Raw genomic sequence first — 17,436 nt, forward strand, 5'->3', positions numbered from 1 at the left:
ATGTCATCATCAGTGTCACATGCCCCAAAGAACACACTCTCAACACACTCCTCAGAAATATACTTTATTGCTTTTACATGTCTCAAAATAAATTATTTTTTGTGTTAGAATCAATAAAATCAACAATAATAACAATATTAATGTTAAATAAAAACACTACAAACATATAATGTAATCAAGAAAAGCAAGAAGACAGATCAAAAACAGCCTGCGTTAATAATCTGAATATTGACCGGTTTGAATTCACTTGAGCACTGATCTCAAGACTGAATGTTCTTCTGTAAACACACTGAAACCATCAGATCTTAATCTGACAGTATCATAAATGACGGTATAGATGAGGAAGTGAAGTGTTGGTGAGGTCAGGAGGAGCGCAGGTCTCGTCTGCTGCTCGGGATTCAGACTCCGTAAGTGTTTATCCGTGAATCTTTCCTCATTCAGAAGGATGAAACTCACAGATTCTCCTCTCATTCATCAATCTCCTGCTGCGCTTATCTTTCCTGGTGCCTGCGGAAGAGGTATATATAAATATATGCCAATTTTTATTTAAAAAATGTACTACGTAATGAATAAAAATATATATATACACCAAAATGTATTCAGCCCATTATTGGATTTCTAGCAGAAGCAGTCAGGTTTTGATTTTTTATCTGTTAGTCTTTGATCGAATCCATGATGTACTTTTTATCCATGTGTGCACCAAACCCATCTGGTGGGTTTGCTGCCAAAAAGCTCTTTTTTTAGTTTCATCTGACCATAGAAGCCAGTCCTGGTCGGAACTTCTTAATTATTGCCCTGATAGTGGAAATGGGGATTTTCAATGCTTTAGCTATTTTCTTACAGTCACTTTCTATATTGTGAAGCTCAACAATCTTTTGCTCACATCAGAACTACATTCTTGAATGATTATGGGAATTTGGCCTTTGTGTTTCCTCATGTTTATACTCCTGTGGAACAGGAAGTCATGGCTGGACAATTTCCTGTTCATAATCACCCTGTTGTGCTAAAAATGTAAATATGAATGGGAATATACTTCAGAGATATTTTACTCATTCAAAATTCTAGGGGTGCCAATAAAATACTTTAAACTGAAACTGAATTGGAATTGGAAGGTGATTTAAACTCCTTTTACACACAGAATATAGAAAGTGAAAGTTGTCTTGGGTTCAGAATGAACGTCTAATAGATTTTTTTTTTCGATGGGCGACTGAAAGACTGAAAGTGTGTTAAAGTTCAGAGCGTCTGAAGCCTGCGAGCAGATTCATCAGATAACGGCAGAAATGTGCTTCTCACGTGTCATCAAATCAACCGGTTCTGGCGGTTGACGTGTCTTTTATTTGTTCTCTAGAAAGTTCCTGTTACACAAAAACTCCCAAAAAAAGCAAAAACAAAGCAATGAGATCATTTTGTTACATCTCCCTCATCTGAGACCTGAAAGAAACATCTCAGATGTTGAACCGACACCACTCATATTTAGTATTTTTGTCCTGTTTTCCAGTACAAACATTCTTAAATCAAGATACAAGAAAACGACTGAAGATATTAAGTCTTTTTAATGAGAAATTACTTAAAATGAAGTGAGTTTGTGTTTAAAACAGGAACAAATATCTGCCAATGGAGTCAGAAAAATACACTTCATTCAAAGAGAAAACAAGATTATTTTTCTGACTCCATATTTGGCAGATATTTGTTCTTGTTTTAAACACAAACTCACTTCATTTTTTCATTAAACGAGAGTTAATATCTTCAGTCATTTTGCTTCTCCAGTAAATGTATCTTGATTTAAGAATGTTGTGAAACCCCCTTTTAGGAAGATTTACTGAGTGATCGACCAATCAGATTAGAGGATCGGAGAGGTTGTTATTTAGATGAACTCACTCCTTCTGCTGTGCGAACTCCGGCAGCGATCCCAGAATGCTCAGCTGCTCCTCCAGCGCCACGATCCGCAATCCGATGTAACCCGACGACAACAGGAGAAGAACCGCACTACAAACACACACACACATAAACAATCATGAGCGTTTATCAGATGATCACAGTCACAATCAAACATTCAAACACTCAAATATGGCATCAGCTCAGGCTATGATTATCAAACCTCAGCATCAAACATTTAAAAAACTGGACGTTCAGAGAACATTCAGAAATAATGTTTTCATAACTTAATGGGAACGTTCTTAGAACGTTTCATATTAATACTTTTATTCATCAAGGACACATTAAATTGATCAAAAGTGACAGCAAATGCATTTATAATGTTACAAAAGATTCTATTTCAAATAAATGCTGAAAGTTCATCAAAGAATCCTGAAAAATAAAATGTATGACAGTTAACACAAAAATATTAATTGTTTTCAACATTGATATTAATCATAAATGTTTCTTGAGCAGCAAATCATCATATTAGAATGATTTCTGAAAGATCATGTGACACTGAAGACTGAAAGTTCAGCTTTGATGAGACTAGTGCTGCTGCAGTTCACTTAACGGCCACAGGTGTCGCTAATAATAAGGGTTTCTGAATTCTACATAAAGGCCCTTTAAATTGCAATAGTTCAGAGTTCAAGCGTGTATCGCTGAAACTCTATTGTAATTGTTAAATTTCCAAAGATCAGCACTTTCCCCTAGAAGTGATCGGGCAGAGCAAATTGAAACTTTGAGGGCTGGTAGTACTCACACCGTGTACAACGTCACCAAGGCCCGCCACGATTGGCCTGACGGGGGCGCTACTGCGGTAAAAAGTACAAGATAGCTCGTAACTCCTGTTATGGTGCGTTCACACCAGACGCGAATTAAGCACGAGTGATTTACATGTTAAGTCAATGCAAAGACGCAAATAGACATCCTTGTGGCACGATTCGCGCGAATGACGCGATTCTGCAAAATTTTCATCCGTTTTGGATTTTTTTAAAAACATACTTTTGCGAACTAGTAATAGGTTTTTGACTCAATCGGAATCAAACCCGTGCAGCGAGATTCTTTGGAGTCTGATTTTAAATAATTATTCAAAAAAAGTTGAAATTCCGATTCGCGGTCGCTAAGGGCCGCCAAAACGTTCTAAGTGGGCGGAGCCACTTTTACTAAAATGGCTATAACTTGTGAACGTAATAAAATATTTTCACCAAAATTGGCACACCTGTGTAAGAGCTCATTCTGCGGTCGTGTGAAAAAGAGTGTAGTGACTAGCCACTTGGTGGCGCTATAACAGGAAAAAAACATGAAAAATGGCTATCACTACTTCACCGTTAGTCCGATTTACTTGAAAATTGGCATGTAGTGTCTTTGTCCATGGTGTAATGACTGTCTATGAGGACATTGAAGTATCTCAAAAAACATGTCCACCATCGGCCACTGAAGTTTAAGCAGCTATCAGACAAGATTAACAGAGGCCGATCGGAACAAAACTTACTAGGCCTGTAAGAAATGCAAAGAAATTGGCCACAAGAGGGCACCTTTGTGTTTTTCACGTGTGTAAAGAATGGTGTATCATGCAGTTTTTCACACACACCCACGGTGGAACTCCTCATTCTAGGACCGCCGCTGTCCATCGAATCATTCGATAAATATTGAAGATTATTTCAAAAACCAACTTGGGCAAACTAGTCCTAGATTTGGACTGTTAAAAAGCTTTATTAACAATATATTTCCAATGATAAATTGCCTGTATTTGCTGTAAATTGTAGGTGTAAACCCAGATTTTGATTCAACTCAAAGAGATTGAGTACATATTACTTAAATGTGTCTAATTTATTGATATTACTTGTTAATTCTGATTAAGCTGAACTTTTTCTTGTCCTTTCTTATTGTAATTGAGTTTTTAAGTCCAATCAGTAGTGTCTACTCAAACAAACTGAGTTTGTATTACTTAAACATGTGTCATTTCTTTACATTAATTATGAATTCTGAGTAAACTGTACTTTTTAATGGCCTACCTTATTGTAATTATGTGTTTGAGCTAAAACAACTTAATATCATCAAGTTTTGCCTGTCCAACGGTAAGTTTAGAGGGTCAAAAACAAAATACGAAATCGCGACCTTTTTATGCATGCGCTTAAAGGCCTTAAAGTGCTCAAACCCTGATAATTGCTGCTCGCAGATATATTATTTCACAGTTTTTACTGTATTTTTGACTAAATAAATGCAGCATTGGTGAGCAGAAGAGACTTGTTTAAAAAAAAAATCTGAATTATTCCAAACGTTCGAACAGTAGTGTATGTGCTGTGATGACGTTCAGGTCTATCTGTGTGACCATCAGCCTCTGAACATCAGATTATCACATTCACTGTCCGGATCGACCGCATGCCGTCTCACTGAGATCTCACAGCGATCTGAACAGGTGTCGCATCTTTTATTCTCTTTATTTCATTTTCCAAACGTCAAAGCATTCATTTCATTCTGTTTGAATGTTTCTGTAGGAGAGGCACTTCAGAGGTCGTGTCTGATTCTTCATTGTCTCAAGGCTGATTTGCACTGAATGATGGGTAATAACACTTCATACTCACAGGATCAGATAGAAGAGCAGGAGTTTGTTGAGGCTCCGCCTGTCGTTGGACGCTCTGACCTTCTCTGTTACCCAGGAGACCACTAGTTAGAGAACACGTCAACATCATGAATGCTTTACACTAACATTCAAACGCTTGGAATCGTAATCATACAACCACTAGAGCAGACTGAATGAATCTGCTCCGGTTCTAGATGGTTGATCCAACAAACTTAAACCAGCAATAAATCAGCTGTCAGCGTGTAAATGTACAAACGTTCACCTGTGTTGTGTTGCTCTGGCGTGTTGCTGTTTCTGCGGGTGTTGTCGTGTGGCGTCGAGGTACTTCGAATTGCTGCGGTTAACACAATAATAATCATTTTATAGTCTTGATTCTTCATTTCATATAAAACAATTAACTGATTAACACATAGAGTCAAGTTGAGTGTGAACACGTGTTACAGATTCAATCAGACTCACCGTGGAGCGTTAGAGAGTCGCTGAGAGTCTCTTCGTTCAAAGGAATCATGTGATTCTCATGATTCTCCTCTATACTCGAATGGCTGGAGATCTATCAGAGGATGCGACAAACGTTATTAAATGAGTAAACGCATGCAAACACAAGAGCAGGAAAGAGTCGTTCAGGGAAAAAAACAGTTCAGTTCATTCTTACTCTGTCAAATTCCATATCAGGAGTGTTTTCTGTGGAGGATTTCCTGCTGATGGTCTCAGTCTAACAGCAAACAGAGCGAGTCTCACTTTAGATTGACGAAACACACTTAAAAATCATTTTAGAAGTGAAGCACAAACCTGCAGTTGTGGACAGAGCGACAGGAGCAGCTTGAAACACGATTCTCGATTCCGCAAAGACACGAACAGGTACTGAAACACAAACAGGAACATCAGAAGGAAACAGAGCTGTGATCAGTAGCAACATGTCAACAGATACTAGTGAATCTGTTTTTGTGCTTGATATTAACCTGTTGCCAGTCTTTTTGAGCAGATCTGAACTTAAATGGTTGTAATTCATGGAATACAGACCTAAGGTTGGTCTATTTTTAAAGAAGAAGTGAAAACGTTTCCTTAAAAAGTCATAAATTAACTGTGCTAAACATTTTTTATTTTATACAAAATATATATTTTACAAAACAATTGACCCTTCGCCGGGAGTTTGATTGACAGGCGATCTAACCAGTCATAATGCAGAATCCGCCATTTTGTCCGACAAAGCAGTCAGGAGTTAGAAGATTAACCTCGGTGGACTTGAACTTGAAAAACTTGAAAAATGGTGTGTATTTACATCGTTTTAAACAACATACCTTCTGATGTTCATTCATGTTTATTTGATGCTATAAATGAACTAGTAGGAAGAGATGATCGGTTCACGAGCCGCTTGAGCTGAAGCGCTACAGCGATCTGTCACGACACATTAAAGAGCCACAAAACTATTTTATTGTTCGAATTTATTAAAAAATTACACAATTTGAAAGCTTTCTCTTTGCTACGTGATGTATTTTACACTGCGTGTGGCGTGACAGCGCCATGGCTTGTCGGACAAAGCAACGGTAACTAAAGGGGGCGGGTCTTTGCGAAGGGTTAATTAACTGCTATAAAAATCAAAGCCATATATCTAATCAAATTTTGTCCCAAATTTGAAGTTGATATCACAAAATCTGAGCAGCTAAAAGTTTTTCTATAGTAATGCAATGTCCAATTTCAAACAGTTTTCATAGAATGAATTGTAAGTGCTTTTTGAATTGTACCTAATTTGTGATTATTACTAAAATATGTGATTGGGAAACGACTAAAGAGGTAAGTCAGTCATGTGATCTTTGATACCTTGTGTCCGTCGTTGGTGATGACAGCGATCGCATTGGGAACGATCTTAGCTGTGTGTTTCTTCTTTATAGTTTGAATGCTGGACACGTGGATCATCACCTACAGCAACACAAACACATTCACACGTCTGTCTGAGCAGGAAACGTTCTCTCAACATTAGCAGAACGTTCATTCAAAGTTATCTGGTGTTTAATAATGTTTTCAAAATGTTAGCACAAAAATATTATTTATACATCATTCATTAGATGTTCGTCTAATGTTTCCTAAATATTACTACTTGTTTGAGAATGTTAAGATAACATTTAAAAAAGTAACGTTCCCATAATATTTGAAGAATAATGATGTTCCTTTAAAGGGTCTATATGTAAGAATTTTCATTTATTAATCACTTTTTCATTGCCAATGTGTAAACAGCATTTAAAAAACAAGACCTTCCCCGACTTCCTTGTTTATGAAAGCCTGTGACCGATTTTTATGTGAAGGAATCGGGTCGTTTTTGCCGGGAAAATCAAAAGGATGTGACGATTACGCTCCCGAGAGCCTATCTTCCGTTCAATGACATGAAACGAATAATTACGCCGAAAGAAAATGAATTAATTCAAACTATACTCTCACAAAACCAGATCTATATGGTCTATAAAGTCTCAACTTTATAATCAAACTATCATAACAGTGTAATTTTAATTACCTCATCTGTCGACATGATGCCAGTGAATCGCAAAGCTCGTGCAAACATATCCACATCGATACGATAAACGGCTGTTTTCTCACCGCTGTCATTTTTGTTGTGTTTGTTTTGTTATTGAGAGAAAAGCGCGCGGAATTCAAATATTCATCTAACCGTCGCTCTCAACAGCGTGGACGGCGTCGGGATGTTCGCTATCAGTATTACTGCAAAGGTATTTCAAACTTATTTTTACTTCTAATCAAAGAACAAAAGAGAACTTGGCAGTGAGTATATCGTGGTCATGAATCGCGTTCAGTCTCTTCAGTTCACTTAACGGCCACAGGTGTCGCTAATAACAAGGTTTCTGGATTCTACATAGCCCCTTTAATGTTCACATTACCAAGAAAAACTTTAAAAAACTGGATGTTTTGAACTTTCAGATAACATTCAGAATTAATGTTTTCATAACTTAACATTCATAGAATATAAATATATATGCAGGTTTTCTGTCTTTTACAAGCTGTAACTGTTCTTTAGAAGATGTTTGAGGGCTCAGATTCGTCTCACCTTGGTTTCCTTCAGCAACACAGACGAGTGGAAGCAGATGTGGTGATGGGACACGTACATCTTACCATGGTAAATTACCTCCTTATGCAGAGCGCAGGAGAACACTGAGACAGGACACATGAAATCAGATTGTTTCAAAGCGTGACATCTTTTTTTAATTTGGCAATGTTGAGATCTCTTCTGACACATTTGAGAAGCAGGAACTGAGATGTGAGCGAGACACTCACCATGTTCCAAATCCTCTGTCTCTGGAATCTCAGGGAAGAGTTTGTGGAAGGTTTTGTTGTGGTTCTTGAAACTCTAGAGCAAAAGAACAGAACGATAAGACAATCAGGTTCATGCACAGTAAAATCTCCAGAGTTAAATCAACTCTGCTCAGAGTACATATGGTCCCTCTCTAAATATTGTTAAAGTAACACTGAAGCAGAGTTAAAAATTAGATAATTAAGCAATTAATAAGGCTGTGACTGAAGTCAGTTGTAGTTCTTGTGTTTCTCTTTTCTTCAGTGATTCTGCTTGTTAACAGCAGGTGTTCATCACTAATGCGCAATCATCACTTAATTAATTGCTTAATTATCTCATTAACTTTAACTCTGCTTTACTGTTACTTTAACACTATTTAGAGAGGGACCATATGTGCTCTGAGCAGAGTTGATGTAACTCTGGAGATTTTCACGAAGAGATTCAGTGATGAAGAATAAACTCACATTATGAGAACCGGATCCGTCAGGCCGATTCAAACCCTCCTCCTCGATTATCATGGATCTGATAGACAGAAGATCAGGACACAGTCACATAAACACCGTAATAATCATATAGAAACCAATGAACAAGATCAGGGTCACTTAGATGGTTAGGATTGTAAAAGTGTTGGGTTAGTGTTAAAGGATTAGTTCACTTTCAAATTAAATTTTCCTGATAATTTACTCACCCCCATGTCATCCAAGATGTTCATGTCTTTCTTTCTTCAGTCGAAAAGAAATGAAGGTTTTTGATGAAAACTTTCCAGGATTTTTCTCCATATAGTGGACTTCAATGGGCACCAAACAGTTGAAGGTCAAAATTACAGTTTCAGTACAGCTTCAAAGGAGCATATACAGTTGTATTTTTTTTAAGAAAATGACCGATGGTTTCTCTAGATAAGACCCTTATTCCTCGTCTGGTGTCGTTTAAAGCTCTTTGAAGCTGCACTGAAACTGTAATTTTGACCTTCAACCGTTTGGTGCCCATTGAAGTCCACTATATGGAGAAAAATCCTGGAAAGTTTTCATCAAAAACCTTCATTTCTTTTCGACTGAAGAGAGAAAGACCTGAACATCTTGGATGACATGGAGGTGAGTCAATTATCAGGAAAAGTTTAATTAAAAGTGAACTAATCCTTAAATGTTTGTTCATAACTTTGAGATTTTTCACCAGTCATAGTGTAATTGTTTGAACGTTCAGATGATCACCTGCGTATGACGCTGCCGTTGTGCTCCAGGAGCTCCGGATGCGTCTCATCTGGATTCTGAAAGCTTCTGCTGTCTGAAGACCTTCTCAACATGCTGCTCTTGGGCTTGGCTGTGATTCCACCGATCTCCAGCTGATATCTGAAGCACATCCACAAACATCTACACTCACATACGCTCCTAAATATGACACAATCATCCACAACTGCACATTTTCCCCTGTTACAGTGAAGCAGGACATCATTTCACAGATGGTTTATGTTACTACGCAGTGAGAGTTAGTGCCCGTCACACATCACATGTGTAAAAATGAAAGTGAAATGCTGAAAACACTTTCACATTTGTTTGATATCTGACGTTTGATATCAGCAGCGTTCAAGAAATTCCAGAAAGTTCACTTAATGTGAATCAAATAAGGTAATATTTACAAGGTGATAATTTCAGTCATTATACTGTCACTAATGGCATACAATTAGTATAGTTTGTTACTGTTTCTGAAATAAGTCTTTTGTCACTAAATTCAGAGGCTTTACTAAATAATAATAAAAAAAAGTGACAAACAAGTTCAGAATGCAAATGGATGACAAATGACAAATTTCACAAGCCAAAGTTGATTAGAATTCTGTATTTACCATCAAAGACGAAACCGTAGCGGTGATCAAACAAAGTTATTTAGTGGAATGAAATGAAATCCCAAATGAAACATGTTTGCTTTAAGAGCCAGAGCAGGTTTTAACAAGCTTTAACAAGAAATACATAAACTTCTGAGTTTCTACATTACCTCATACACTGTCTCCAGAGAAACTCACTGACAACATCTCACCTCCATCAGCTCGACTGAGACGACACTAAACCACAGCTTCTCTAAAGTCATACGTGAATAGAAAAGGATTAGACCGAAGTCACTGACACTTGCTGAACTGGTTTCTGCTCTGATCCAGTCTAATGAGCCTCTATGGAAACTCGATTAACACGCCTGCGTTCACTCATGCAAACAGCACAAAGACAACGTGAACACGGACAGCAGATGAAGAAAACAATGCACTTGAGCAACCGTGTTTAAAACTGCAGCTTCAAATAAATGATCTGATTATTAATATTTACAATTATTTACACAATCCTAAAATATGTTGGATAATAAAAATAGGCTTCACTGTTTGAAAATGTGGTACATAAATAAGAAACAGGTATGAAGTTTAATTCTTATAGAACTCTTCAGCAAATGATCAGTGAAGAAGCTTTACATTCAGAACATGTTGACCATCATATGTTGAAATACATATGATAAGCTTGTTCTGGGATTTAAGCTTCTTAATAATAATAATAATAATGCTTCAAAAAAGCACCCTATTCATGCAAAACAAAAATACGTTGCTCTTCAAATCAGCAGCTGTGACCCAAAACAGACGTGTTAATACATGAATGCTGCTGAACTGCTGCCAGTGACACTGAGAAATGTAACTGGGTAATGTGACGTGTGAATGTGTAATGTAGCCAGAGGGCTCGTCTTTTACTGAGCGTAATGATTTTACTATGTTAAAAATGAAGTTGGGTTGAGTTTGTATACACAAGCACATGTTCTTTTTGTCTGTGTAAAGCACTTTCAGTTACTGCAGTGTGTGAAATTTACTACAACCCGAATTCCGGAAAGTTTTTTTTTTTTTTTAAATTTGAATAAAATGAAACTAAAAGACTTTCAAATCACATGAGCCAATATTTTATTCACAGATAACATAAATGTTTAAACTGAGAAATTTTACACTTTTATCCACTAAATGAGGTCATTTCAAATGTGATGCCTGCTACAGGTCTCAAAATAGTTGGAGCATGTTTTCCATGGTGTAGCATGTCCTCTTCTTTTCAAAAGTTTGAAGACATTTGGGCATCAAGGTTATGAGTTTCTGGAGTTTTGGTGTTGGAATTTGTTCCCATTCTTGCCTGATATAGGTTTCCAGCTGCTGAAGAGTTCGTGGTCATCTTTGATGTATTTTTCTCTATAGGTGAAAGATCTGGACTGCAGGCAGGTCAATTCAGCACCTGGACTCTTTTACGATGAAGCCATGCTGTTGTAATAGCTGCAGTATGTGGTTTTGCATTGTCCTGCTGAAATACACAAGGCCTTCCCTGAAATAGACGTCGTCTGGAGACGAGCATATGTTGCTCTAAAACCTTTATATACCTTTCAGCATTCATAGTGCCTTCCAAAACATGCAAGCTGCCCATACCGTATGCACTTATGCACCCCCATACCATCAGAGATGCTGGCTTTTGAACTGAACGCTGATAACACGCTGGAATGTCTCCCTCCTCTTTAGCCCGGAGGACACGGCGTCCATGATTTCCAACAATAATGTCAAATTTGAACTCGTCTGACCATAGAACACTTTTCCACTTTGAAACAGTCCATTTTAAATGAGCCTCGGCCCACAGGACACAACGGCGCTTCTGGACCATGTTCACACATGGCTTCCTTTTTGCATGATAGAGCTTTAGTTGGCATCTGCAGATGGCACGGCGGATTGTGTTTACTGACAGTGGTTTAGTTGGCATCTGCAGATGGCGCGGCGGATTGTGTTTACTGACAGTGGTTTAGATGGCATCTGCAGATGGCGCGGCGGATTGTGTTTACTGACAGTGGTTTAGTTGGCATCTGCAGATGGCGCGGCGGATTGTGTTTACCGACAGTGGTTTAGATGGCATCTGCAGATGGCGCGGCGGATTGTGTTTACCGACAGTGGTTTAGTTGGCATCTGCAGATGGCACGGCGGATTGTGTTTACCGACAGTGGTTTAGTTGGCATCTGCAGATGGCACGGCGGATTGTGTTTACCGACAGTGGTTTAGATGGCATCTGCAGATGGCACGGCGGATTGTGTTTACCGACAGTGGTTTAGATGGCATCTGCAGATGGCGCGGCGGATTGTGTTTACCGACAGTGGTTTCTGGAAGTATTCCTGGGCCCATTTAGTAATGTAATTGACACAATCATGCCGATGAGTGATGCAGTGTCGTCTGAGGGCCCGAAGACCACGGGCATCCAATAAACGTCTTCGGCCTTGTCCCTTATGCACAGAGATTTCTCCAGTTTCTCTGAATTTTTTGATGATGTTATGCACTGTAGATGTTGAAATTTGACGTTGAGGAACATTGTTTTCCGCAATCTTTTTACGCACTTTTTCACAGATTGGAGAGCCTCTGCCCATCTTTACTTCTGAGAGACTCTGCCTCTCTAAGACATCCCTTTTATAGCTGATAATGTTACAGACCTGAAATCAATTAACTTAATTAGTAGCTAGATGTTCTCCCAGCTGAATCTTTTCAAAATGTCTTGCTTTTTCAGCCATTTGTTGCCCCCGTGCCAACTTTTTTGAGACCTGTAGCAGGCATCAAATTTGAAATGAGCTCATTTAGTGGATAAAAGTGTAAAATTTCTCAGTTTAAACATTTATGTTATCTGTGTTCTATTGTGAATAAAATATTGGCTCATGTGATTTGAAAGTCTTTTAGTTTACATTTTATTCGAATTTAAAAAAAAACGTCCCCAACATTTCCGGAATTCGGGTTGTATAATACACAGACACACACACTCACACACACACACACTGTGGTTCAAAAAGTTAGGAATAATTAAGATTTTTATGTTTTTGAAAGTCTCACCAAGGCCGCATTTATTTGATCAAAAATATGGTAAAAACAGTGAAATATTATTACAATTTAAAATAAATACACAGTTTTGTCATGAAACTCTAGATGGCGCAGGCTGTACTTAACCCAATCTGCTTGCAATCACATCATTCTCTATAGGGTACAGCCAATGAGCTCGCTGCTCAACCTTCAAATGCTGTCATTTGGTGTAGCATTTTGCAGCATGCTTTCAGAAACTCTCCACCTTCCCCAGCTCTCACCTGTTTAGATCTGCTACGGGGTAATTTATGTATGCTTGTACAGCAGCAGCATGTCGTTTGCTCACAGCAGTGTGGTGTGTGTGTATTGCAGTAACAGGTTTTGTACTTGCAGCAGCAATTATAGAAGCATCAGCTTTAATTAGAAGCAGCAACAGAAGCAGCAGCTACAATCAACAGCAGCAATTATAGCAGCAGCTTTAATTGAAAGCAGCAGCAGCTTTAATTAGCAGCAGCAACAGCATCAGGAGCAACTATAATCAACAACAGCAGCAGCAGCTATAATGAACAGCAGCAGCTTTATAATCAACAGCAGCAGAAATTATAGCAGCAGCAGCTTTAAACAACAGCAGCAGCTATAATCCACAGCAGCAGCAATTATAGCAACAGCAGCTTTAATTAACAGCAGCAGCAATAACAGCATCAGCAGCAGCTTTAATCAACAGCAGCAGCAGCTATAATGAACAGCAGCAGCATATTTAATCAACAGCATCAGCAGCAGCAATAACAGCAGCAGCAATTACAGCAGCAGCAGCATATTTAATCAACAGCATCAGCAGCAGCTATAATCAACAGCAGCAGTTATAATGAACAGCAGCAGCAATTATAGCAGCAGCAATTATGGAAGCATCAGCATTAATTAGAAGCAGCAACAGAAGCAGCAGCTATAATCAACAGCAGCAGCAATTACAACAGAAGCAGCAGCTATAATCAACAGCAGCAATTATAGCAGCAGCAGCTTTAATCGAAAGCAGCAGCAGCTTTAATCAGCAGCAATTATAGAAGCAGCAGCTTTAATTAGCAGCAGCAACAGCATCAGGAGCAACTATAATCAACAGCAGCAGCAATTACAACAGAAGCAGCAGCTATAATCATCAGCAGCAGCAATTACAGCAGCAGCAGCTTTAATTAGCAGCAGCAACAGCATCAGGAGCAATTATAATCAACAGCAGCAGCAATAATAGCAGCAACTTTAATCAACAACAGCAGCAGCAGCTATAATGAACAGCAGCAGCTTTATAATCAACAGCAGCAGCAATAATAGCAGCAACTTTAATCAACAACAGCAGCAGCAGCTATAATGAACAGCAGCAGCTTTATAATCAACAGCAGCAGAAATTATAGCAGCAGCAGTTTTAATCCACAGCAGCAGCAATTATAGCAACAGCAGCTTTAATTAACAGCAGCAGCAGCATCTTTAAAGGTGGGGTATCCATTTTTTCAACAACGCTGTTGGACATTGTTGATATTTAAAATCAACCCAAACAAACCCACCCATCTCTTCATTACTCCGCCTCCAAAACTAATTCTCCAATCCTAAACACCCTGCTCTGAGTCGGTCTCGAACCCTGGCCTGTCCGCTCCTGGCATGCGAGACGAGCGCACTATTAATGACGCTAAACACCGCATTCTCTAGCGGTCATCAGTGTGCAGTGATTTACCTGCGCAACTCTCACTATCTAGCCACTGTTACACACGCAATTTGAGAGTTGGTGTCTGTGTATCACAACTGACGCTCAACAAAATACATCATGAAAAATAAAGTGCAGTTGATAATCGAATGACAAGGAAGCACAAAAAATGAATGTACAGTACACAGGAGTAAATACAAACAAGAGTTGTTCGTCGCAAACCGCACAGCAGCCCCAGACAATCATGACACTCAAACCCTCACATGAAAAGTGGGTTCAAAGCAGCCTCCGCGTCTGTTTTCAGACCTTCCACTTAGCTCTATCCTGTGCTGGGATAGACACAGGTCCTAAAGCACTTGCCCAGTCATAAACTTTCATTCCAGTGCTCTTTTGTATTGTCTCTCATCATTTCTCTCTGCATTTTTTTTTTCCAAATCTCCCTCTTGCTCGTTCTGTCTCCAACGACTGTCATACGCCCCCTAATGCTGACTGGTTAGACGTTTGTTGTTGGTATCGTCCGACTAACTTCCAAACGGTGTAGATGAAAAAATGGATACCCCACCTTTAATCAACAGCATGGCAGATCTATTCGCCAAGACCAAACACATTAACACTGTCATATACAGTACAGTCCAAAAGTTTGGAACCACTAAGATTTTTAATGTTTTTAAAAGAAGTCTCTTCTGCTCACCAAGGCTACATTTATTTAATTAAAAATACAGTAAAAACAGTAATATTGTGAAATATTATTACAATTTAAAATAACTGTTTTCTATTTGAATATATTTCACAAAGTAATTTATTCCTGTGATGCAAAGCTGAATTTTCAGCATCATTACTCCAGTCTTCAGTGTCACATGATCCTTCAGAAATCATTCTAATATGCTGATCTGCTGCTCAAGAAACATTTAATGTGTACAATTGTACAAAATATTTGTGTACAATATTTTTTTTCAGGATTATTTGATGAATAGAAAGTTCAAAAGAACAGTGTTTATCTGAAATCTAATCTTTTGTAACATTATAAATGTCTTTACTGCCACTTTTGATTGATTTAATGCATCCTTGCTGAATAAAAGTATTCATTTCTTTAAATTCTTCTCAAAAAAAATAAAAATAAAAACTCTTACTGACCCCAAACTTTTGAACGGTAGTGTACAATGCTACAGAAGCTTTGTATTTCAGATAAATGCTGTTCTTTTGAACTTTATATTCATCAAGGAATCCTGAAAAATAAAGTACACAACTGTTTTCAACGTTGAAAATAATCATAAATGTTTATTGAGCAGCAAATCATCATATTAGAATGATTTCTGAAGGATCATGTGACACTGAAGACTGGAGTAACGATGCTGAAAATTCAGCTTTGCATCACAGGAATAAATTCCTTTGTCAAATATATTTAAATAGTACACAGTTATTTTAAATTGTAATAATATTTCACAATATTACTGTTTTTTACTGTATTTTTAATTAAATAAATGTAGCCTTGGTGAGCAGACGAAACTTCTTTTAAAAACATTAAAAATCTTAGTCAGTCCAAACTTTTGGACTGTACTGTATATTACCATGCCAAACCCTCAGAGAGTTGTCATGACAGAACCGTACACCAAGTACAACGAATTTCTCCCAAACAATTGTTGTTTAGCATAATACATATCATGTCATATTATAATAAGGACCCCTCAGTTCCAAAACAATTACAGTGTAAATATTTTCCAGTTTTCCAGGTTGTTACCCCTTTATTCCTTATCTTTTGCATATTCCCTTTTACCTACACATATGTACTGTATTATTACACTATTATTACTGCAAATTTGGTATATTTACACTGTAAATTGCATTTTGTAATGTAAATAATATTGTAAAATCTCATTTATTCCTGTTCTGCATTTTCAGCATTTTGCTGCATAAATATTCTTTAACATTATAAATGTCTTTACTATGTTTGAACAATTTAATGGAGCCTTGTTGAATACAAATTTTACTGGCCCCAAACTTTTAAAAAAGTAGAGTATATACTATACATACATACATATATACACACACACACACACACACATATATATATATATATACACACACAACTAACAGGGAACGTTCTCAGAATTTTGGCTAACGTTGTTGCATGGTTCTCTCAAAGTTATGACCAATGCAACACAGAACGTTAGAAGTTACCTGGTCTTTAATAATGTTCTCAAAACGTTAGCACAAAAATGGGATTTACATCATTCAACTTTGTTTTATTCCTGCAACATTTATTTGGATGTTCTTTCTTTTTAAACATTTTTTTTTAAATGTAACATTTTTTTAATGTTGCCACTTGTTCAGAGAACATTCAAAAGAAACATTCCCACACTGTTTGCAAAATGATCAAACGGAATGTCTTCTTAACGTTTATATAACCAGGAAAAACATTTTGTGTTATTATGTGTTGCAGATGAACCCTCCTGAAGATTAGAAGATTTATCCCTGTATAAACTCATCCCAACAGAAACACTCACCCTGAGCTGTCCAGAGAAAATCTCCTGTTTGCTCTTTTACTTCCCATTATGCCACAGTGTGAGATTCAGATGTGTTTCAATCGAGCGGCTGCCTGCAGATCTGTGCATTATATGTGCCCACCTGATGCCACACCCACTTCAAGACTCAGCCACGCCCCACCAGTCGTTACCATGGCTGCGTCTGAAACCTGGAAAATCTTGCAATGTCAAGTAACTGTACATATTTGTTTGGTTATGTCAGCGTTGCCTCTAGACCATTATATGTGATATTAACCAGAAACTTCATCTAAAGCACTGAATTAGCAGCAGCTTCAGTCAACATGTGGGTTGGTTTGCCCCGCCCACTGGCCCCAGTGAGGCCACACCCACTTCAAAAGCACACAACTGTGGCCACACCTGCACGGATCAGGTGTTACACAAACACAAACTCATCACGTCTAGATAAAAACAGATGCTATCAGACACAAGAGAGACGGTGAGATGATGATGAAACGATGATCTCTCAGGAATTCACAGTCACTGCAGATGAAGAAAGAGAAAGTATCAGACAGACGAAGAGAACATGAGACTCACTTATAAATTCATGCATTTTATATTTTCATTCTTTCTGCTGATCCA

At 37.9% G+C, this 17,436-nt stretch overlaps 1 protein-coding gene and 1 long non-coding RNA gene across 6 annotated transcripts; one reads left to right on the forward strand and one right to left on the reverse strand.

Annotated features, from left to right (window-relative positions):
• Nucleotides 1–47: 47 nt before the first annotated feature.
• On the reverse strand, nt 48–17,203 carry LOC125250232 (GRAM domain-containing protein 2B). Of its 4 annotated transcripts, XM_048162730.1 has the most exons (14): nt 16,819–16,906; nt 9,783–9,865; nt 9,005–9,142; nt 8,261–8,318; nt 7,781–7,853; nt 7,554–7,657; nt 6,320–6,418; nt 5,291–5,362; nt 5,154–5,213; nt 4,961–5,051; nt 4,764–4,835; nt 4,503–4,584; nt 1,879–1,986; nt 48–507 (listed from the first exon to the last, which is right to left on the reverse strand). In XM_048162730.1, the coding sequence occupies exons 2-14, from the start codon at nt 9,785–9,787 to the stop codon at nt 492–494; spliced, it is 978 nt and encodes a 325-aa protein (XP_048018687.1). In that variant the 5' UTR covers nt 9,788–9,865; nt 16,819–16,906; the 3' UTR covers nt 48–491. The 4 variants fall into 4 exon arrangements, with proteins under 4 accessions (XP_048018687.1, XP_048018685.1, XP_048018684.1 ...); XM_048162728.1 differs by lacking the exon at nt 9,783–9,865 and having other exon boundaries at nt 4,503–4,566; nt 16,819–17,203; XM_048162727.1 differs by lacking the exon at nt 9,783–9,865 and having other exon boundaries at nt 16,819–17,122.
• Nucleotides 7,092–9,131, forward strand: LOC125250234. 2 transcript variants are annotated; one of them, XR_007180755.1, is made up of 3 exons: nt 7,092–7,218; nt 7,527–7,622; nt 8,997–9,131. It is a non-coding gene; the product is annotated as an uncharacterized LOC125250234 (long non-coding RNA). The 2 variants fall into 2 exon arrangements; XR_007180754.1 differs by having other exon boundaries at nt 7,093–7,218; nt 7,524–7,622.
• Nucleotides 17,204–17,436: the final 233 nt, after the last annotated feature.

The sequence above is a fragment of the Megalobrama amblycephala genome, linkage group LG17 (genome assembly GCF_018812025.1).
Source record: "Megalobrama amblycephala isolate DHTTF-2021 linkage group LG17, ASM1881202v1, whole genome shotgun sequence".
In the NCBI taxonomy this organism is placed as follows: Eukaryota; Metazoa; Chordata; class Actinopteri; order Cypriniformes; family Xenocyprididae; genus Megalobrama; species Megalobrama amblycephala.